This window comes from Oncorhynchus masou, chromosome 2 (genome assembly GCF_036934945.1).
Source record: "Oncorhynchus masou masou isolate Uvic2021 chromosome 2, UVic_Omas_1.1, whole genome shotgun sequence".
Classification (NCBI taxonomy): Eukaryota; Metazoa; Chordata; class Actinopteri; order Salmoniformes; family Salmonidae; genus Oncorhynchus; species Oncorhynchus masou.
In genome coordinates, this window is record NC_088213.1 from 36015593 (window position 1) to 36038133 (window position 22541).

Here is a 22541-nt window from a genome sequence, read left to right on the forward strand (position 1 = left end):
CGTAAATCTGGGACACTATTATGTTACATTTTTGTTGTGGCTCCATAAGACAAGCTTACTTAAGGCAAAATTGTAAGGAGGGTTTGTGGGAATGTCTAGCAACCCAAAGGTTGCGTGTTCAAATCTCATCAGACAACTTTAACATTTTAGTTAATTAGCAACTTTGAACTGCTATTTAGATAACATGCCAAGTAGTTGCAAAGTAACTAACCCTAAACCTAACTCATAACCTAGCTAACATTAGTGTTAGCCACCTGGCAAATGTTAAGCCCTACAAATTGGAATTTGTGACATGTCACACGTTGCAAATGCATAAGATTGTACTAAATGGATGGAGACAGATTTACTATATATCGTTATGTCTACCCCTGAGTACAGGTCAGTGATAAATTGGCCTATGGGTTTCCATCAACTTTGTTGATGGGCTGGTACACTGTATTTTATGTTCTGAAGAAGGATAAATATTCTATAGATCTGTTATAGGCGGCCCTAACCTGAAAAGCAAGGCCAGAAGAGACCATTATTACTGCAAAGCCTGTTGTCTCAATGCCTTACAACTTGAGGTCCAAATTGCCTGTGAAAGAGACCAATCCTACCAATCAGGAGACATGTGCAGTTCCAAATGTAAAGGTATGACTGATGCTTTGATAGTTCACTATTAGCCTAACCATATGTCATTGGTTTTACTGGGGTACAAGAATGTTGTAATTTGTCATGTGGCTGTCTCATCTTGAGCTAATCAACCATTCTTATTTGGCTACTGTGAAGGCACACTCTGGGATATTTCTATCCCTTGTGTATGGCCTTAGGTTCTCAAGAGCTAGGATATTTCCTTCTGTTCAGTAGACATTTCACTTAATTTATGCCTATTGGGTATTGAAGAATATTATGAATGCCTTGTCTTCCATGTGTTAACCCAAAATATACATTGCTTTTTTAGTATTTGTAAATATACTGAATTAACAACAAGTGATGGGCTACTGTTGGACAAACTCATAATTGTGCTTTTAAATGTTGAATTGAATGTCCAGACCAAGTCAGAGGAGAATGTTTCCTTACCAGGAAAACCTGCCACCTCATATGGCCTGAGGTCCAGGGTGCCTTTGGGAAATGTAGCAAGCAAACTGAACAAGGCCAAAGGGATTAAAGCAAATGTAAATGTATTATTTTTTCAATTAAAACATTTTAATTACGGTGTGGTTCAGTTTGAATAATTATCTGCGTTTTATTTTCCTGAGAAACAGACGTCTGTTCCCGTCAAACCAGCTCAATGTAAGCAGAGCGCCACTGAAAGAGTCCATGTTATTTCAAAGGAGAACACTGGGGCTGGCAACTGTGATCTGGTCAGACAGGTGAGATTTTAAGGAGAGAAGGTTGAAGCTGGGCTTAGCTGTAGTTAGATATACATCACTACTCTATGGAAATGTCTCATGTTAATCCAATATACTAAAATCTGAGTTGTCATGGATGTTGTGCACTCGTTGTCTGTAGTTCAGCTTCACAGAGAATTCCATCCACTTCTCTATATCTTGTTGTTCTTTAGGCCAAGCCCATTCCAGCTGCCCCTGAGCAGCCTCTGAGCCAAGAGGCCTCTCGGGACGAGGGGCTCAATGTGCCACGGGCCTTCTCACATGCCCTGCTCAACATCCCAGATGTGGACTCTGCAGACGCGGGCGACTCCTTGCTGTGCAGTGACTATGTGAAGGACATTTACGCTCATCTAAGGAACCTGGAGGTTTTGGGACTAATTTCAACTATCTTTTGTTTGTTCTGAGCCTAATTCAATTTCATGTGATTTTATTTGAGTTGTCAGATGTGACACAGGTTTCCCTTTTTTACTACATGAACCATTATTAGTCAAGATCCTGTGTCTCGCCACAGACCCCTCTCTTACTGTGTGACAGGTTGCCATGGCTATAAAACCATGTCATCTGGAGGGTTGTGATGTGACTGGGAGCATGCGGAGTATTCTAGTTGACTGGCTGGTACAGGTCCAGAAGCAGTTCAGACTGCACCAGGAGACCCTCTACATGACTGTTGGGATCATCGACCGCTTTCTCCAGGTATGGCTTGTTTTTCCTCTGATGGTCGGATACATTTGACTTTTTATCCATCGTTTTCTCTTTTGCTCAGAACTATCCAGTGCCAAAGAAGTCTCTGCAACTGGTTGGTGTCACTGCGATGCTCATCGCTTCCAAGTACGAGGAAATCGCTCCTCCCGTGGTGAAGGACTTTGCCCATATAACAGACTTCACCTACTCCTGTGCTGAGATACGCTTGATGGAAGTTACCATTCTGAAAGCCTTGAACTATGAACTGGGACGACCACCACCAGTTCACTTTCTAAGGAGAGCTTCCAAGGTTGGGAAGGTGAGTTTATTTTTTATTTTTTGTGATTTTAATTTTTTTAATTATTTTTTTTTTAAATCTAATACACATTGTTTAGCTCTCCTGACGCAAACTCACCCAATTTGCGTCATGCTGTGCTGACAACCTTTTTGTTTATTCCTTAATTGTACTTGCTGACCAGCTATTTAATTGGTTCAGAGCCACATGGAAACAAATGATATTGCATGCCAGTACGTTTATCTTCTAGCTTCAGCCTGTTGGTTATGGGCTGGCTAAATACCTGCTGGAGCTGACCCTTCTGGACTATGCCTCAGTCCACCATCCACCATCCCTGACCGCTGCAGCAGCTCTTGCATTATCATCCAGGATCCTTCATGATTCTGCTGGTTATGAATGGGTCAGTTATGAGCAATGAATATTTTGACTTATGGGAAGTGTATGAAACTAGACACTTCTAACCCATAATCCATTAGTTTTCTTTGGCTTAGGATTCCTGATAAATCTACAGTTATGAAGTGATGTGTGTCAACTTCAACACTTTTCTGTTGTCACTGAATTGATACTTAAGGTTTGCTCCATAGACCCCAGCCCTACAGCACTACACAGGCTACACAGAGATCTCTCTGCTACCTGTGATGCAATGCATTGCCAAGATGCTGGAGCGCTTGAGTGATGGCAGCATGAAGCAGTTGGTGAGCCCAGTCTTTAGATGACTTCTAGCCCAGTGATGTACTGTAGGGCCACACGGCAATGTTTAACTGAAACTTTTTTCTCTCCAGTCAATCAAGCAGAAGTATGACAATGTCAAGCTACTCAGGGTCAGCTGTCTCCCAGAGCTGACATCTACCAGGGCTTACGCCTACATTAACAAACTTTCCAACTCTCACTGTTGACACGATTGATTTACCCTGTGTTTTTAGCACTTTATAAACCATTTTAAATAAATCTTTAGTTTTCAATGGCTTGTCTTGATTTTAAAAAGCAAGATTAATGTATGTGATATGTTGTCATGGTAAGCACCACATTGACATCCACAGCAGACTCATGCATGGTGGGTTGTTTAACTAAAAACAAGTGATCCAAGTGAAACGGATGGGATAAAAGGAATTACTCCACCCACCTTCAAAGTGTATGGCAAGATTTCAGCAAAGGGGAAAATACAAAAATCTATATTCAGTGCATGGTGCTGCTGCCTCTCCCAGGGGCCTTTTCAGGGTTAAACTCCTAGCTGCACATTGTGCTCCTTGCCTGGGGGTGTGGAGTTATTAAATATTGCTTCATAAAAAAAACACTGCTTCTGCTAATGTGGGCTGTTACTGTGATGCGTCGCCATCTAAAGGAAATGAGACTTGTTTGCTGTCTGATTGTAAAGTCAATTAGTTTCCCACATGATCTCAAGGTCCCTCGGATGGGGCGGCAGACCTTGGAGACTTAGTGATCTCTCTGCCTGTTTTGAGGTGAAGCAATTCCATTGTCCTCCAAGTAATGCTGAATTGCCCCTATACTTCAGTCTGCTCCTCAATTCTTCCACATTGGTTGGAAAGTGAGGTAGTGGCAGTGATCCTTTAGCGATGCAGTTCCAGACAAGTGTACACAGAATGCAATTTCCAAACAGTGTGATAGTTTAGGAGTTTCAGTTTTCATTAAATAAAAGGATCTTAAAGATATTAATTACAGAATTTCCCCTCTGTTTGTGGGAGCATAGCCCAATGCTCTAGTCTAGATAAACGTTGCTGTAGGGGAGGAATTTGTGGCGGGACTGTAGTGCCTGCACTAACCTCTTTCTCCTCACTGGTAATTTGCAATGCAATCAGATCAGGCTTCAATGGCCATCTGGAGGTGAAAGCAGTTTGCATGAGTAGGGCATTTTACCCTTCAGTCCAACTGTACTGTAATTGAACAATCCTTGGTCTTGCATATACACATGGGGATGAAGAGGGACAAGGAACTCCCATGGTACTGAAGGCAGCCTCCCTGTACTTCACATGATTCTCATCCACATTTAATCATTGAAGGAACTTTTTTGGCCTTGTGGTTGTAGTCTACAGTTTGTCATTGTATTGCACTTCATTTGTACACTAGTTGGCACTGTATGATGAGTCACTTTCACATATGCACACAGGTGACCAGGAAGTAGGAATGCACGGGTATGGAATTCATGGTTTGCACCTTGGAACAATTATATGCTACAGTAATCAGGTCTGCCTGTGGATTTTTTTTCTTCTGTTTTTAAATGGGCAAAACACCCAACCAAGGTCTACCACGACATAGCCGTTATGCACGCGTTTTTAAACATTTTGTAATCCCACATGTTAGTGGCTCGGACTTTTGACTAAGTTGTCCACTACAACAGCTGCAGCATACTATTAAGAAACAAACAAGGACAATGTCACGACCTCACGGATATTACAAGTAAAATCAAGCATTTAGTAGGCTAAATTAACATCAGTCCGGTAGGTGGCAGTGAATGTTCTCAGGTATGAGGACTGGGAAACGTATCCCACGCTTGCAAAAGCGCTCTCCCATGTTGCGGAGAGGACTCGCCATAGCCAAGAGCGCTCTGCTGTCAGAGCGAAAGTGTCAGAGTTGCGGGAGCTCAGAAAGTACATGTGGCTGTGTTCTCTTGGTCAGCGCAGTATCCACGGACAGAGTTGGAGCTGTAGAAACATTTCAGAAGCCAGTCGATGTGACCTATAGAAATACAACGCTCAGGAAAAGAGGTTATTGTCAGGAAAGGTGAAACGAAATATTTATATAGACTTGTGAGCAATGCACTGGCAGCATGGCCAGATGGTTCAGGGAACACCTAGGATTCAAAACTACCAAAGCACCACCTCCGGCGCCCCCGAAACCGGACTACAGACATTGTCACGCCGCTGTGACTGGTACGCCTGGCTATCAACATCCAAGCCCCGCACAGCCGGACATTCTTGCTGCTTACAAACTACAAAAGGAACTGGACTTCGAAGATCCGTACACGGGAGGAAATATTTCGTTTGGAACTGGTCTGGGCTGTGGGGGGTCACCGGACATAAAGTATGTGTCACCAAAGCACCGGCTTATAAAGGTGGAAACAATCGAGAAAAGCAACTCTGCTCCGGGCAGCGGTATCGTTGCCCAAGCTGTTGCTGTTGGGAACGTTAAATCTCCCACGTCACCGCCTCCTGAAAATGAGAATAAAGAAAAGGTACGTTTAAAAAAAAATGTATTTTTGCCTTTAGCCTACCCCTCCAATATCCAACACCAGTAACATTGTAGCATATGTCCCATCATTGCCATTTGGACTTCTTCAAATTTTTGTAGGCTATCTATCCACCTCGGTTCAATTTAAAGAGATGGATCAATAGTTATGTGATGTGGGCATGTTCATTTTCACTATTCAAACGCATTGGTTAAAATTGAAAGTGTTGGATCAGATCATGTTCCGTCATGTGAGGACTTACTCAAACAGGGAATGGATCATTGAAACCGGCAGGACGACACTGAACAAAAATATAAGTGCGACATGCAACAATGAACGATTTTACTGAGTTCATCGGTTAATTGAAATAAATTAATTTGTCCTAATCTATGGATTTCACATGACTGGGAATACAGATAGCTTTTAAAAAATAGGGGCATGGATCAGAAAACCAGTTAGTATCTGGTGTGACCATTTGCAGCGCAACACATGTCATTCCAGTTGATCAGGCTGTTGATTGTTGTCTCACTCCTCTTCAATGGCTGTGTGAAGTTGCTGGATATTGGCGGGAACTGGAACAAACACTGTCATACACGTCAATCCAGAGCATGCCAAACGTGCTCAATGCGTGACATGTATGAGTATTTTCCACTTCCAGTAAATGTGTACAGGTCTATGTAACATGGGGTTGTGCATTGGGGTAGCCTAGTGGTTAGAGTATTGGACTAGTAACCGAAAGGTTGCAAGTTCAAATCCCCGACCTGACAAGGTACAAAATCTGTCATTCTACCCCCTGGACAGGCAGTTAACCCACTGTTCCTAATCCGTCATTGAAAATAAGAATTTGTTCTTAACTGACTTGCTTAGTTAAATAAAGGTTTTAAAAAAAATCATGCTGAAACATGAGGTGATGGTGGATGGATGGCACAACAATGGGCCTCAGGATCGCCTCATGGTATCTCGGTGCATTCAAATTGCCATTGATAAAATGCAATTGTGTTCATTGTCCGTCGCTTATGCCTGCCTATACCATAACTCCAGCGACCACCATTAGCAAACAGCTCACCCACACGGTGCAGTGTTCAGTTGTGAGGCTGGTTGGACATACTGCCAGATTCCCTAAAATAACGTTGGGTGCGGCTTATAGTAAAGAAATTAACATTTAAATTCTCCGGCAACCGCTCTAGTGGACAGTCCTGCAGTCAGAATGCCAATTACACGCTCCCTCAACTTGAGACCTCTGTGGCATTGTGTTGTGTGACAACTATACATTTTAGAGTGTTCTTTTATTGTCCCCAGCACAAGTTGCACCTGTGTAATGATCATGCCGTTTAATCAGGTTCTTGACAAGTTACATCTGTCAGGTGGCTGGATTGTCTTGGCAAAGGAGAAATGCTCACTAAGGGGATATAAAGTACATTTGTGTACAGAAATTGTTTTGTGTGTATTCAGAATTTTTGGGATCCTTTATTTCAGCTCATGAAACATGGGACCAACACTTTTAGATGTGTTTTTGTTCAGTGTAGTTCTTTCAGGTGTTTATCAATGGCTGGGTCAGTCGGACAGACAGCAGCTGCACAATACATTAAAATCTTTACTGAGCGTTTGGTAACATTAGATGAAGAAGTGTAGTAGCCTGCATGTAGGTAGGTGAAAGGAAGATGCATGCTGTCTTCAAGTATGAATTTTATTACAATATTTTAAACTCTAACCTTTCTGTGAAGGGATCGTTCTGGATGTTGGCAAAGAAGCCCTTAATCATCATCTTCCCCAGTCAGATGAACACGTGGATCCCATTTTTATTTAATTAGGCAAGTCCATTCAATGCCAGTGAGGTTAAGTAAGAGTGTGATTCTGTTTATGAATGTACATGCCTCTCCCTCCAGCGCAGGCAGGGGAGGAGGACCCAGGAAAAGTGTGTGTGTGTGTGTGAGAGAAAAGGTGCAGAAGTATTTCTCAACATTGCCAACACCCATGCTGCATAACTCAGTCTACTACTCTCTGTTCTGAAGCACTAACTAATCACCTGTTGCCAGGTATTTGTTTACTCAAGCTTACTACGCCAGACAATATCATAGTAGTTTAGTTAGAGCACAGCCAAAACCTTATGCAAGTATGCAAAGTAGTGCTGCACATTTACAATTCTGTTATGAAATTCCTTAGTCCCTTAAACAGGTTACTTCCTCTCTCCACACTTCCTGTTGTAAGGTGTGGTCTGTTCAGTGTTGATGGTGCTTGCCTGCCGTTCCATTGGAGCTTTTTTGTTTCAGTTCAACCAGTGGTCATAAAATATGCCAGTAAGCAGTGTCGTACAGCAAAGGAACATGGCAATTGGCAAGCTTGAAACACCTCCATATAATAATTGTACAGTGATTTGTCTATTCAGAAATGGTCTTCTAATTTCTGAAAGTAGTTTCTCGTATGCAGTTGTCATCACATTCAACAATGCAGGGTTTTTTGTATTTTATGATGAACAATGTTCCAGAGCTGACCAAATTAAAATAACAGGAAACAAGACTGTTTCCTCACAGCAACTGACTGCTGTTGGCTAATTAAACGGATTACCGCTGTCTCCTGTTAATTGGAGTTTATTTTGATCTTGGTTGTAAATTAGGGATGGCATTCTCCAGCAGGGAAATACTGTTGCCTCTGTCTCCCCCTTTTTGCACTGGGCACATGTTGGAGGAGCTGGCAGCCAGGCGGATTGTTCTGTAACATGGTTTAAAAATGTTGCACACTCAAACATGAACACGACGATATGCTGAAATTGTATCACATCCATGTGAGGGGTGGGTGAGTTAGAATCCCTCTAAGTCAGAAGACTGGAATTTTGTTTAGTACTGTGGTGAAATGTGAGGGGGGGGGGGGCTAAGTAATAAAGAGAGCAGACAGTCCCCACGAGAGTTTAATCACTAGGCAACACAGGCCTTCAACCTTACACATGCTGGCTTTTCCGACAGACAGGCCAAGGTAATGTTGTCAGGTACTGTTCCAGAAGGATCTATTGTCTAGACCCCTGTAGGGTCTGTCTGCTGAGATGCACAACTAACGTTGGTGTCGTGAGAGTGAGAGACCCCAAGTGTGATGGTTATGAAATGACATGTGGAATAGCCTATTCCTTTTCCAGTAGAACTACCTGTAAAAGCAACTAGACTTATCAGGTGTTACGCTGTATGTACTACACGTTTTTTGAAGACGGTCAACATAATTTTGTGTCAGTTCTGATGGTGAGGATTTTCTATTAAAATAGCACTAGCCTCTGCCCTTGTCAAATTGCAGCTGATGATATGACTGTTCTTCATCGTTTGGTAACGGAATTACAAAAACAAAGTGTCACTGTTACCAGACTTTGCAACTGCACTGTTCTTCAAGTAAATGTGTTTTTGTAAAAGTTTCCGTTAATTGTTCAGAGTTATATGGTTTGTGTAACTTTGCAACCAAAGGTTTTTGTTTGACATACATTTTAAAGTGAAAAATCGGAGTCTCAGCATCACTCTGTTACTGTGGAATTGCACCCTACCAACAACCCAGAAGTGTAAAATCCTTGCTGCACCCTTACTGTGGGAACTTGATTTTCAGCTGGTAAAACGGTAAACTGTATGTGTTCTCTGTTCAGATACTCGAAGGCCTGTCTACACCACCCCTCTGTATCAGGCAGTTCATCTTATGATGATGCTGCATAATGCTTCCAAACATAATGTTTCCAAACAGCCTAGTTCTGACATGAGCTGTTATTTATTAAGATATTTCACATAGTGGCAGCATATCAAAGAATGCTAGGTTTCTGATCTTAATTGCATTTCTTCCACTGAACATGATCTATAGTTGACCTCACAATCTCTATTTATGGACACAATACAGGAACTTAATAGGCTAGTCAATTGTACTGGCTGGAGTGAAGTGTTTGAATGCTGACTATAGGAGGAGCGAGAGCTAGGAAGAGAGGACCACACCACTGTCTTGTTACAGACCCAGCCCCATTGATGTTTTAATTACTTGACTAGTGGATGCTAATTATAGAACTGCTTATCTAATGCTTGTGCTGCCAATAGCAGAGTCTATACCGTCAAGTGTTTTGTCTAATCTCAACCCTCCAAAGTTGTTTCATTCAGTTCAAATTGTGTATGTGGGGTGGGGGGTGAAAGCCTTAGTTCATCTATGTATGGTGATTACATGAGACTTAGGCCTGCCCCATTATGTCCATTCTGATGCACTCTATTATGGACTCTCCTTTATGACGATGAGCACATAGGAGCCAGCCACAGGTTAGAGCCCCAGCTTGATTGTATATTTTTTTTACGTGTTGTCCTGTTTTATAACGACAAGACCGTCATGGTCGACGGAGATGTTCTTTTATTATCCAGCTAATTAAACGCTTTCATCATCGCTCTTCCCCCTGGCATGGTCTGCTCTACTCGACTCTGCTCTAACTAACTTCTCAAGGACACATGAAAGTGATGCCAGGCACAGCTTATGAAATGTGTGAACAAAAATAGTGCATAACAGTCTCGCTTATAAAATCATGTGGCTAAATATATTGCTGTGAGGCTTTCTGAATTCATAAACTGTCCTAGACACCATGGTTGCTCTGGCCTTGAGACCCTATGCAGCCGTGTTTGAGCCATGTTATAGTTCCCACCATGGCCCACGGAAGCTGTTGAGTGAATGGGGCCTCTGAGTCCATAAGCCGGTTTCCGTACACTATCTATGTGTAGAATCACGCAGTATAGGATCATAAACACAATACAGGCAGCTGTCCCACAGCCAGCTGAGACATTAGATTTGACAGATTTATTGGTTATTTCCTTTTTCTTCCATGTACCTTTTTAACAGCCTTTGACTCAGCGGTTCATAAAGTCAAGTGATGGATTAGCGGCCAGGGAGACCATGGCTGATTTGTTTTGTCATCAACATGTTTTATTCCTGTCCTTGAGACCGATTCCTGTCTCAATTGCCAATCTCGGTTGTCATCCCACTTCTACTCATTCTTTCATTTTTATGCTTTGTCTTGCCCTGCACACGCATGGTGTTTCTCTACATGTATATTTGAGCGTGTTGGAATGATGACTGCTTCAAGTGGGCATCACCTGCCTGAGCCTCCCCAACGCTCCCCCAGTCCAGATCACATCTCAGCTGCCTGAGCCTCCCCAACGCTCCCCAGCCCAGATCACATCTCGGCTGCCTGAGCCTCCCCAACGCTCCCCAGCCCAGATCACATCTCGGCTGCCTGAGCCTCCCCAACCTCCCCCCAGATCACAACGCTCCCCAGCCCAGATCACATCTCGGCTGCCTGAGCCTTCCCCACGCTCCCCAGCCCAGATCACATCTCGGCTGCCTGAGCCTTCCCCACGCTCCCCAGCCCAGATCACATCTCAGCTGCCTGAGCCTCCCCAACGCTCCCCAGCCCAGATCACATCTCAGCTGCCTGAGCCTCCCCAACGCTCCCCAGCCCAGATCACATCTCAGCTGCCTGAGCTTCCCCAACGCTCCCCAGCCCAGATCACATCTCAGCTGCCTGAGCCTCCCCAACGCTCCACAGCCCAGATCACATCTCAGCTGCCTGAGCCTCCCCAACGCTCCACAGCCCAGATCACATCTCAGCTGCCTGAGCCTCCCCAACGCTCCACAGCCCAGATCACATCTCAGCTGCCTGAGCCTCCCCAACGCTCCTCAGCCCAGATCACATCTCAGATAATGGAATCAGAGCAGACGCTGTGAGCCAATCAGGTGTTCTTTAGCCGAGTCCTTGAAGGGACAGTTGTGTGTAATTAGCTTATGAGTAGCGTCTCAACAGCGCGTGGGGGTTTGAACCGACTCTCTTTAATTTCCCATGGAATACACATGCTGCAGCTTTACCGCGCGTCCCTTTGTCTTCTGGTCTAATCTGGTTTGATGTTTGATGGTCTGATTGAATGTGTGTGTTTTCCCTCCAGCAGCTGTGTGTGTATGTGGGTAAATCAAGGCTGTTTGACTGGCCTCTACATTAGAAGTGCTGGGTGTTTTGAACTTTCCTCATTCCCTCACTATCTCAAAGCCTTGACTCTGGCATTCCTGATTCAGGAATGTAGGGAATGCTGTTATCACTTTGTTGTTCTGTTTTCTACTCTGCTCCTTTCCCAGTCCTTGTAGTGATAGGAGAAATGTCGGACGTAAACACTACCCGGGCATCTGACCTCCTGGATGGGCACCAGAATCCATCATGTGACGCGTGGGTGTCTTTAGACGTATGAGCAGTCTCATACCTGTCTTACTATCAGATGGAAGCTGACAGGTTCTGATAGCTGGCTTTAGCTGAATGTCAGAGCATTACAGGAAGTGCACTTCTCCTCCCACTCCCACCTCCACACAAACACACGCCTGTTTACTTACACTGTATCGCCAAGGAAGACGTCTGAAAGGAATTGCTTTCTAAGTGTCAAACCTGAAAGGGGTTGTAAATTGCTGCTTAATTGTCTTCTCTGTGAAAGTCATTTCCAGATGTAACACCCATGGGAGGTTAAATGTTCTCTTTCATTCTTAAAGGGATATTTCTGGTACACATGGAATATGGTCCAGTCAAACAGAGTAGAGAGCACAGAGTACAGTAGAAGTTAAAACATGCGGACCCTTTACTTTTAACACTCAACAGAGTTTTAAGAACACAAATAACTACATTTTTTTTTTAAATTTAAAGTATGAGTTCATGATGACCAGAGAGCCTAGATAGTGATACTATGTGGAATTGAAAGCTAGTTAGATCCATAGTGGGGGACAACAGTTAGATTTTTCATTAAAGATTATCAATAAAACATTTTATTATTATGTTCGCTGGGTATGTTTCACAAGAAAATGAAAAAAATAGTTGTTGGTTGCTATGGATACACTGCCCCATAATTACAGCTGAGCCTGGTCTAAGATGGATTGCTTTGGCGCAGCATCTCCTTGTAGTCCAGTTAGAGGACTGTTGGGTAGTTCGCAATCATGTTGTTGTTTTCTGAAGTGTCTAAGAGGGCCATCTATTTGTTGAACTCTTCAAGGTGTCCCAGCTGCCTTGGCAACTGCCACTATTGTATTCCAGCAATAGGTCATGCATTTCCAGGCGGACATGGCAGCCATGTTTTTTTTCTCTCCTAACAACAATACCCTTCTGTGGTGTTTTATGGGTGTATCATATTCTGTCCTTTAACAGTTGCACAGGGAATCAGTTAGTTAGGATATGCTTTCTAAATTCCTATGGCCCAGGCAGGAATCCTGGAAGTGTTCTTTAGGAGGAAGGAACCTAGAGCTCTGCTGGTGCTGGGCCAACACAGCTAACTTTAATTCCACCCCGCCTCAACGCACCAGGATGATGTCATTCCGCATGGGGAAGATGACTACACAACAGGATCACATGGAGGAATCACACGAGGACAAAACTCAGTTGTGAAATGTTGATCTGGTCAGGAAAGAGATTATCCATTGATACTGATGTGGACTGTTTGTAGAGGTTTATACAACTTTATAGCGACATGAATTGACTGTTTTTGAAAGCTGAATGATGCATAGCATACCTAATTCTCAAAATACTGAGTAGCATATGATGTATGACTCGAGGTCTACAATGGGTTAAGAGGAGTCTTCACCTGCTTTTAGCGGTTTGAGCGTTGGGCCAGTAACCAAGAAGTCAGTTTTTGTTTTTTTACTTAACTAGGAAAGTCAGTTAAGTACAAATTCTTATTTACAATGACGGCCTGCCGGGGAATAGTGGGTTAACTGCCTTGTTCAGGGGCAGAACAACATATTTTTACATTGTCAGCTCGAGGATTCGATCTAACAACCTTTTGGTTTCTGGCCCAATGCTTTTTTTTCCTAAAGAGGGTTACTGTAGCTGTTCCACTGTGTATTTCTCCAGGCTTTCAGCTGTATAACCTGCATGGTTCACGTGAACCCAACAGGTCACATAATGCCTGGCCCTGTATATGCAGGCAGTTATTGGCCACTGTAGTCAGGAGAGTTGTCTGTGGACACATGGCACTGTTTTTTTTTAATGACGCAGTGTAGTAGAGCCTGTAAGGGAAGCCCTGGTTGGTGAGCACAACGTCAGACACTGATTTTAAAGGATCCAAATTGAGCCCTGAGGTTTCATTCCATCTAGGGCACGTACAGAAAGCCTGTGTGAAGCACTGGTATCTTTTAACCTCACCGCTGGTGGCTAACAGTAGGACGGCCCTTAACCTCAACTCTGACTACACCAAACACTGCTGATCTTCCCATGTAGTTGGCCATATTTGACCTATGCTGGGTTTTCTGTGTGTAGCATAGGCATTATCCCATGGTGTTTTAGATGTAGTGTAGAGGGGAGTTAAGCTGCACTGTTTCTCTATTTACTATCTGGGAGTGTAGAGTGGATCTCTTTAAGGTCTGTGCCCTTCCTTCACAGTGGAGCTGACCTATGATAACCTGTGCTACAGACAGGTGCTGAGGCTGGAGTGTGTGTGTGTGTGTGTGTATCTGCCACTGGGGTCGTGGTCTCCATAGCCACGGGCACCGCTGGGGAACTAGCCAAACCTCTCATTGTAGACTGGATGGGCACTGATGTCTCTCCTGGTCTTCGTAGGACACAGATCTTGTTAGGGGTAAGGTTAGAGAGTTTGCCCTGCTGTTTTCCCTTCCGTAATATCCTATAGTTACTACTGTTTGACATGTAACACTGTTTTATTACTCTGTCTCTAGGTGTAGGCCTAATATAGTTCAGCCACCATATAAATTGCTTGGTGCAGTGATTGGACCAAAGGTAAAGCAACCAGGCCACTGACTGTCTGCTTTTGTTTGGTGGAAAATAAGGAACAAGAGGGTTGCTCCAGGATTAAGGAAGTGCTCCCTTCCTGACGGGAAGTGTTTACAACTTGGTGACGTTCCCTTTTGACTGGGGCTGGGCAAGTCTCCGCTAGCTCTCCACTCTCAAACAGTCTGGGAATGTGGACTCTGCTCTCACATCTGTGCTAAAATATAACCAGGCAGGGTTAATATTTCCTCATGTTGTAAGCTTGAGAAAACTGTACTGTGATTGTGACATTGTACTGTCAATACAAAGCTGTGGTGTCGTGTTCTGTTAGGGACCTCCTAGTCAGGTCAGGCTGCAGTGAAGTCTGTGTAAAGACTCCTTCTCTCTCTCCCCTCTCTCTTGCTATGGGAGGTGGAAAGCCCCGTAGCGATGGCAGGGTGACAGACTCCACCCTGCCTGCCTGCAAGTTCTATTGACAGTCTCTGTTGGGTTTGACGTGCCGCCTTCTCTGTACACGCTCACCCCACAAAGGCTATCCGAGGCCACGTCGCTTCCGACCGCAATCAAGTCATCCTCCTCACATCAAACTTCCCTGCTTTGTTTATGTACAGCTGGCTCCCGGGCCTGCCTCGTTTTGTTTCCCCTACTCCATATAAATCACACACCCAAATCGAAAGGTCATGCCCACTGGATGCACATTGTTGTTTTTATGTCAAGAGTTACTTTTCGTAGTTATGTCATTTTTCTCCTGTCCTTCCCTAGCATAGCAAACCACAATTTACCAAAGGCTGTTTCTTGCAAACAAAATTACTGTAAGTGTGTGTGTGCCTCAGCCTTTTATGCCTCTAGTGGACCATCAACGGGTCCATTCCTCCACACAACTTAACCACTACTCCCTCTTCCTTAAATTCAAAGAGTCATAAATCTATTTCAGAGGGAAAGAGAGCAGAGAAAGGAAATTGGATTTTGTCAAGCGTATCCTCAAGTGTTAATCTTGAATATCTGTTGAATATGAAGAGTGCCTGAATGTGGGCCAGCCACCCTCCAGCCGAGGTCCTCCGTGTGCTATAAGGGCTCTCTGGGGAGAAGGTGGGACTTAGTCACACTTCAATGCACAGAGATATCTGAAAGTTGAAAAGAGACATTCTTTCATAGAAAGTGATGATTGGCTAAAAAAGGGAATAAAATAGGGGATCGTATAGAAAAAGTAGAGTACAGCAGGTTTTCCTGTGAGACTAGGAGGATGGTGAAGCATTGCGCTTGGGTTTCTGGCCTGAAGTTAGGTGATATTACATTAGAAGTAGAGAAGCACCTGTTCAGGCTCAGTAAGCTCAAATAAAATGAAAATGGTTCATTTATTTATTATTATTTTTAAGGCTCAGCATCAGTGCTTGCTACCCTGCTATCCAAAGTGCTTTCCTGTTCATGCTGCGTGCCTCTTGGCTCGGCGTTATGTTTATGTTTTTATTGTGTCACTCTGGTTTCTAGAACCTTGGAATGAGAATAGAAAGTGCTTTAAAAAAAACGAATACAGAACAAGTTTGCGCAGTAGCTCCCTGGTAATATTTTGAGGACCCATATGCCATTTGTCAGAGAAATGACTTGCGACCTTGACTCTCACTTCAGGGATAAAGAGAAAATACATAAAGCTGATACTGTGGCATACTGTCAGTGTAACATTCTTTTGTCACTAACTTTCAACTGCATTGGTAAAACATCCTCACAAATGTAGAATGCATTGTTCATAGCAGGAATATCCTGTTTTTTCTGAAGGGATCATCAGCGTGACATGCCATGAAAGTACACATCTTCAGTATACAGTCAGGGGAAAAACGTATTTGATCCCCTGCTGATTTTGTACGTTTGCCCACTGACAAAGAAATGATCAGTCTATAATTTTAATTGTAGGTTTATTTGAACAGTGAGAGACAAAATAACAACAAAACAATCCAGAAAAACACATGTCAAAAAAGTTATAAATTGATTTGCATTTTAATGAGTGAAATAACTATTTGACCCCCTCAATCTTAAAGGGAGTGCTCCTAATCTCAGCTTGTTACCTATATAAAAGACACCTGTCCACAGAAGTAATCAATCAATCAATCAGATTCCAAACTCTCCACCATCGCCAAGACCAAAGAGCTCTCCAAGGATGTCAGGAACAAGATTGTAGACCTACACAAGGATGGAATGGGCGACAAGACCAACGCCAAGCAGCTTGGTGCAAAGGTGACAACAGTTGGTGCGATTATTCGCAAGTGGAAGAAACACAAAATAACTGTCAATCTCCCTCGGCCTGGGGCTCCATGCAAGATCTCACCTCGTGGAGTTGCAATGATCATGAGAAGGATGAGTTATCAGCCCAGAACTACACGGGAGGATCTTGTCAAAGATCTCCAGGCAGCTGGGACCATAGTCACCAAGAAAATAATTTGTAACACACTACGCCGGGAAGGACTGAAATCCTGCAGCGCCCGCAAGGTCCCCCTGCTCAAGAAAGCACATATTCAGTGGGGCAAAACAGTTTTTAGTCAGCCACCAATTGTGCAAGTTCTCCGACTTAAAAAGATGAGAGGCCTGTAATTTTCATCATAGGTACACTTCAACTATGACAGACAAAATTAGAAAAAGAAATCCAGAAAATCACATTGTATGATTTTTAATGAATTTATTTGCAAATTATGGTGGAAAATAAGTATTTGGTCACAAACTGGCTCTCACAGACCTGTAACTTCTTCTTTAAGAGGCTCCTCTGTCCTCCACTCGTTACCTGTATTAATGGCACCTGTTTGAACTTGTTATCAGTATAAAAGAATACCATACCTACTGTGAAGCATGGGGTTGAAACATCATGCTTTGGGGCTGTTTTTCTGCAAAGGGACCAGGACGACTGATCCGTGTAAAGGAAAGAATGAATGGGGCCATGTATCGTGAGATTTTGAGTGGAAACCTTCCATCAGCAAGGGCATTGAAGATGAAACATGGCTGGGTCTTTCAGCATGACAATGATCCCAAACACACCACCTGGGCAACAAAGGAGTGGCTTCGTAAGAAGCATTTCAAGGTCCTGGAGTGGCCTAGCCAGTCTCCAGATCTCAACCCCATAGAAAATCTTTGGAGGGAGTTGAAAGTCTGTGTTGCCCAGCAACAGCCCCAAAACATCACTGCTCTAGAGGAGATCTGCATGGAGGAATGGGCCAAAATACCAGCAACAGTGTGTGATAAACTTGTGAAGACTTACAGAAAACATTTGACCTCTGTCATTGCCAAAAAAGGGTACATAACAAAGTATTGAGATCAATGTTTGTTATTGACCAAATACTTATTATCCACCATAATTTGCAAATAAATTCATTAAAAATCCTACAATGTAATTTTCTGGATTTCTTTTTCTAATTTTGTCTGTCATAGTTGAAGTGTACCTATGATGAAAATTACAGGCCTCTCATCTTTTTAAGTGGGAGAACTTGCACAATTGGTGGCTGACTAAGTACTTTTTTGCCCCACTGTACATGCCCGTCTGAAGTTTGCCAATGAACATCTGAATGATTCAGAGGACAACTGGGTGAAAGTGTTGTGGTCAGATGAGACCAAAATCGTGCTCTTTTGGCATCAACTCAACTCGCCGTGTTTGGAGTAGGGTGAATGCTGTCTATGACTCCAAGAACACCATCCCCACCGTCAAGCATGGAGGTGGAAACATTATGCTTTGGGGGTGTTTTTCTGCTAAGGGGACAGGACAACTTCACCGCGTCAAAGGAACGGTGGATGTAGCCATGTACCGTCAAATCTTGGGTGAGAACCTCCTTATCGCAGCCAGGGCATTGAAAATGGCTCGTGGATGGGTATTCCAGCATGACAATGACCAAAAACACACGGCCAAGGCAACAAAGGAGTGGCTCAAGAAGAAGCACATTAAAGTCCTGGAGTGACCTAGCCAGTCTCCAGACCTTAATCAGATAGAAAATCTGTGGATGGAACTGAAGGTTTGAGTTGCCAAACGTCAGCCTCAACCTTAATGACTTGGAGAAGATCTGCAAAGAGGAGTGGGACAAAATCCCTCCTGAGATGTGTGCAAACCTGGTGGCCAACTACAAGAAATGTCTGACCTCTGTGATTGCCAACAAGGGTTTTGCCACCAAGTACTAAGTCATGTTTTGCAGAGGGGTCAAAATACTTATTTCCCTCAAAATGCAAATCAATTTATAACATTTTATGATTTACAGTGTGGCTGTCCTTCCTGTGTGTGGGGAAACATGGCTCCTGAGGTCTGAATAGCCCTGCCTGTGCATAACCTATATCCCACTCACAAGTGTAGCAGGGGAACACTGCACACAGCGGTGTGATATACCTCTTTTATCTCAAGGCGAAGTATCAAGTGCTGTTCTCTTTTCTCCCATTTTTATAATGCAGCTCTGATGTTTTTCTCGCTGTGACACTGACCCGTGTTGCAGGGTATCAGTGTCACTGTCGTTGCGTCTGGAAGTGTTCCCATGCAAAGTATATGATCAATGACGCACTAAACCACTTCTCCATGTGCCAAAAGAGCGGGCTTTTCCCGGCTGGCGTGTGAAAAGCCTCCCCACATGTGCAGCAGCCCAGAGATCTACAGAAGCCTGTTTTATGTGGGCTGAATCTTTAACGAGACCTAATAAATAGGTTAACATGAAAAAAGTGTGAGCTGTGCTTTGAACAACACAGATGTCTGACTGGGAGAAAGACAGAGAGACACGTGAGAATGATGTCTGAACATATTGGAGTGCAAAGAAGGGAGATGCTAGAACGGATCCCCTCACCACAGGGAGCATGCTGGTTGAAGTAGCATGTGCTGCACTCTTTCCTAAATCCTCACTCCCTTCAAAGCAAGTCATCTATGACTGGGGAAATGCATGTTTGGGCGATGTTGGGGAGAAGTGAGGTCTAAATATGTTTTCTTTTGTACCCAGTGTCACCACGTACTAATTATCTATAATCTGAACAGCAGAATAGGTTCTTGAACGCTTTGTGTGCTTTTCTCTAAATTGTTTCTCAACAGGTCTTCTCTAGCCATTTAATATTTGTCACTTTTTTCAGTCTTTCCTAATCAAGCAACATGCTTTATCCACGGAACATTGAGTTTGAGAGTGCTTTAACGTCTAAAAACAAAGCTGGCAAATTAATTCAGCTGCAAGAAGATAAACATGATTTCACTTTACTTATGAGAAGTGCTCTCCTCCACTTAGCGTTGCTCTAACTTCTATGGCTTGTGGCTGATTGAAAACAATGGGTGCTTATGGAAAACATCCATTTGATTAGCTAGCAGCTATCTTCCCTGGCTCTTAAGTAGGCATTCAGGGCTGGCGTTGCCACGTCCTTGTTGAGGCCCATAGAGCCACATGCTGATTCTCAAGTCGACAACCCTGGTCTATTAGCAGATGTCGTAATAAAGAGCTGAGCTGTATTGTGGGAAAGCTCCGTCTATACAGTATTTTCACTCTTTTGAGAGGAACATAGCCCCCAGGTGGTATCATGCTTCTCAATCGGGTTCCATTGAATTCTAACCAGATTTCCTCTCCCATCTGTGAATCATACAAGTATCTTATTGATAGTAGCTGTATTGTGTCAAAAACAGAGGTTGCAATTGGTTCTACTTTAGTAAATTGCCTTGTGGCAATGTTTGATGCCAAGCTGTTAGCTTCAGATGACTGGAACTGAGCTGAGTGCATGTGTCCTGTATTTCTAGTTGAAGATCAGTTGGAGCATTCAGCAATAGGCAGTGTGATGTTATCTGTTAAATTTCCCTTTTTAAATGAATATTTATCAAAACAGGAGTGTAAACATATGCTGGAGCGTAAACAGTTCTGCAGTTCTGATATCCTTTTTTCAAGCTTAAGAACACAAGTTATGGCAGCAGAAAAGAGCCCCTTGAAACGCCCTAATTCAATCGAGCAGCTAAGCCCTGAGTTGTATTAGGTTATCAGTGGCTCAAATCCTCTGTGGCGTGGAGACATAAATCACAAATGCCAATTCCTTTTTACCCCCCTCCCCCTCCTTCTCTAGCATGTCGACTCTTGTGGTGGTCTGGTGTAGGGGGAGAGGTGGGGGAGGCTTCAGTCCCCAGTAGCTCTGACATCCCTCATCCTTTCTGGACCAGCTGTGACATTTGTCACATTTCTGTGTAACGTCTTCACCTTACTTCACTGTCACCAGTCATTCAGGTGGCTACACAGATGGCTGGCAAGGGCGCTGGCTGTCATATTAGACACTCACGCACACACATGACTACCTGGTGCATCTAATGGTAGTTTACTTTTGTTATTATTTGTTTTTTGGTGTTTATAGCTTGAAGTGTTAGATTTTGCTTATGAAATGTCAATGATGGAATGGCATATTTAACTAAATAGTTTGGACATGTGGGAAAGCTATACATTGGTGCAGCATACTGCCAAAACCCTATCATTCTATATGATGACCACAAACTAAAACTTTGTTCTCCCTTTTATGGCCCCAGATGCTCTATATGATAATTGCCTGATAGATCCACTTGGTCTGCATGTGATGGTGTGGGAGAAAGAAGATTGTAGGACGTCAGAACTAGGAAAATAGACCAATCTAAGCTAGCTGCCCTCAATCTCACACAAATGATCAAGGAACCTACCAGGTACAACCCCAAATCTGTAAACATGGGCACCCTCATAGATATCATCCTGACCAACTTGCCCTCCAAATTAGAGGTCGTCCGATTAATTGGAATAGCCGATTTAATTAGGGCCGATTTCAAATATTCATAACAATCGGAAATCGGTATTTTTGGGCGCCAATTTCCAATTATTAAAAATTAAAATTAAAAAAATATATTTTTTAATACCTTTTATTTAACTAGGCAAGTCAGTTAAGACTTGCCTTGTGCTGTGGTAGAACGACAGATTTTCACCTTGTCATCTTGCAACCGCACAGTTAACTAGTCCAACGCTCTAACCATTGCACTCCACGAGGAGCCTGCCTGTTACGCGAATGCAGAAGAAGCCAAGGTAAATTGCTCGCTAGCATTAAACGTATCTTATAAAAAACAATCAATCATAATCACTAGTTATAACTACTAATCCAGTTTAGCAGGCAATATTAACCAGGTGAAATTGTGTAATTTCTCTTGCGTTCATTGCACGTAGAGTCAAGGTATACGCAACAGTTTGAGCTGCCTGGCTCATTGCGAACTAATTTGCCAGAATTTTACGTAATTATGATATACATTGAAGGTTGCGCAATGTAACAAGAATGTTTAGACTTAGGGATGCCACCCGTTAGATTTAAAAAAATACAGAACGGTTCCATATTTCACTGAAATAATAAACGTTTTGTTTTCGAAATGATAGTTTCCGGAAGGCTCGTATTTCTGTGTGTTATGTTATAATTAAGTCTGATTTGATAGAGCAGTCGGACTGAGCAGCAGCAGGCCCGTAATCATTCATTCAAACAGCACTTTTGTGCGTTTTGCCAGCAGCTCTTCGCAAGCACAGCGCTGTTTATGACTTCAAGCCTATCAGCTGGTGTAACCATTGTGAAATGGCTAGCTGGTTGTGCGCTAATACTGTTTCAAACGTCACTTGCTTTTAGATTTGGAGTAGTTATTCCCCTTGCGCTGCAAGGGCCACAGCTTTTGTGGCACGATGGGTAACGATGCTTCGAGTGTGGCTGTTGTCGATGTGTTCCTGGTTCGAGCCCAGGTAGGGGCGAGGAGGGGGACAGAGGCTATATTGTTACACTGGCAATACTATAGTGCCTATAAGAACATCCAATATGAAATACAGTATGAAATACAAATGGTATAGAGAGAAATAGTCCTATAAATACTATGTTAATTCAGTATTGTTGTAATTGTCATTATTATAAATAAAATAATATTTTTTAAAAATCGTCCAATCGGTATCGTCTTTTTTGGTCCTCCAATAATCGGTATCGACGTTGAAAAATCATAATCGGTCGACCTCTACTCCAAATACACCTCTGCTGTTTTCAACCATGATCTCAGCGATCACAGCCTCATTGCCTGCGTCCGTTATGGGTCCGCGGTCAAACGTCCACCCCTCATCACTGTCAAACACTTCTGCGAGCAGGCCTTTCTAATCGACTTGGCCCGGTTATCCTGGAAGGATATTGACCTCATCCTGTCAGTAGAGGATGCCTGGTTGTTCTTTAAAAGTGATTTCCTCACCATCTTAAATAAGCATGTCCCTTTCAAAAAATGTACAACTAAGAACAGATATAGCCCTTGGTTCACTTCAGACTTGA

At 43.2% G+C, this 22541-nt stretch overlaps 2 protein-coding genes across 8 annotated transcripts in view; both read left to right on the forward strand.

Moving 5' to 3' along the window:
• The first annotated feature begins 546 nt into the window (after positions 1–546).
• Positions 547–3251, forward strand: LOC135553014 (G2/mitotic-specific cyclin-B1-like). The gene is made up of 8 exons (XM_064985055.1): positions 547–630; positions 1032–1154; positions 1544–1735; positions 1905–2063; positions 2134–2370; positions 2597–2746; positions 2931–3041; positions 3129–3251. The coding sequence occupies exons 1-8, from the start codon at positions 547–549 to the stop codon at positions 3240–3242; spliced, it is 1170 nt and encodes a 389-aa protein (XP_064841127.1). The 3' UTR covers positions 3243–3251.
• A 1652-nt stretch (positions 3252–4903) lies between these two features.
• The window catches only part of LOC135504152 (SH2 domain-containing adapter protein F-like), a 133172-nt gene continuing 115534 nt past the window's right edge, over positions 4904–22541 (forward strand). For all 7 annotated transcript variants that reach the window (XM_064922479.1, XM_064922503.1, XM_064922519.1 and 4 more), the window contains exon 1: positions 4904–5536. In XM_064922479.1, the coding sequence (XP_064778551.1) occupies positions 5132–5536 (405 nt within the window). In that variant the 5' untranslated portion in view covers positions 4904–5131. The remainder of the gene's footprint in view (positions 5537–22541) is intronic.

Excerpts from the sequence above, each read along its gene's own strand:
- LOC135553014 (XM_064985055.1), top strand. The coding sequence starts at position 547 with ATGCCTTACAACTTGAGGTCCAAATTGCCTGTGAAAGAGACCAATCCT. Across the intron at positions 1,736-1,904 it reads CTCATCTAAGGAACCTGGAG|GTTGCCATGGCTATAAAACC; the intron begins GTTTTGGGACTA and ends ACTGTGTGACAG. Across the intron at positions 3,042-3,128 it reads ATGGCAGCATGAAGCAGTTG|TCAATCAAGCAGAAGTATGA; the intron begins GTGAGCCCAGTC and ends TTTTCTCTCCAG.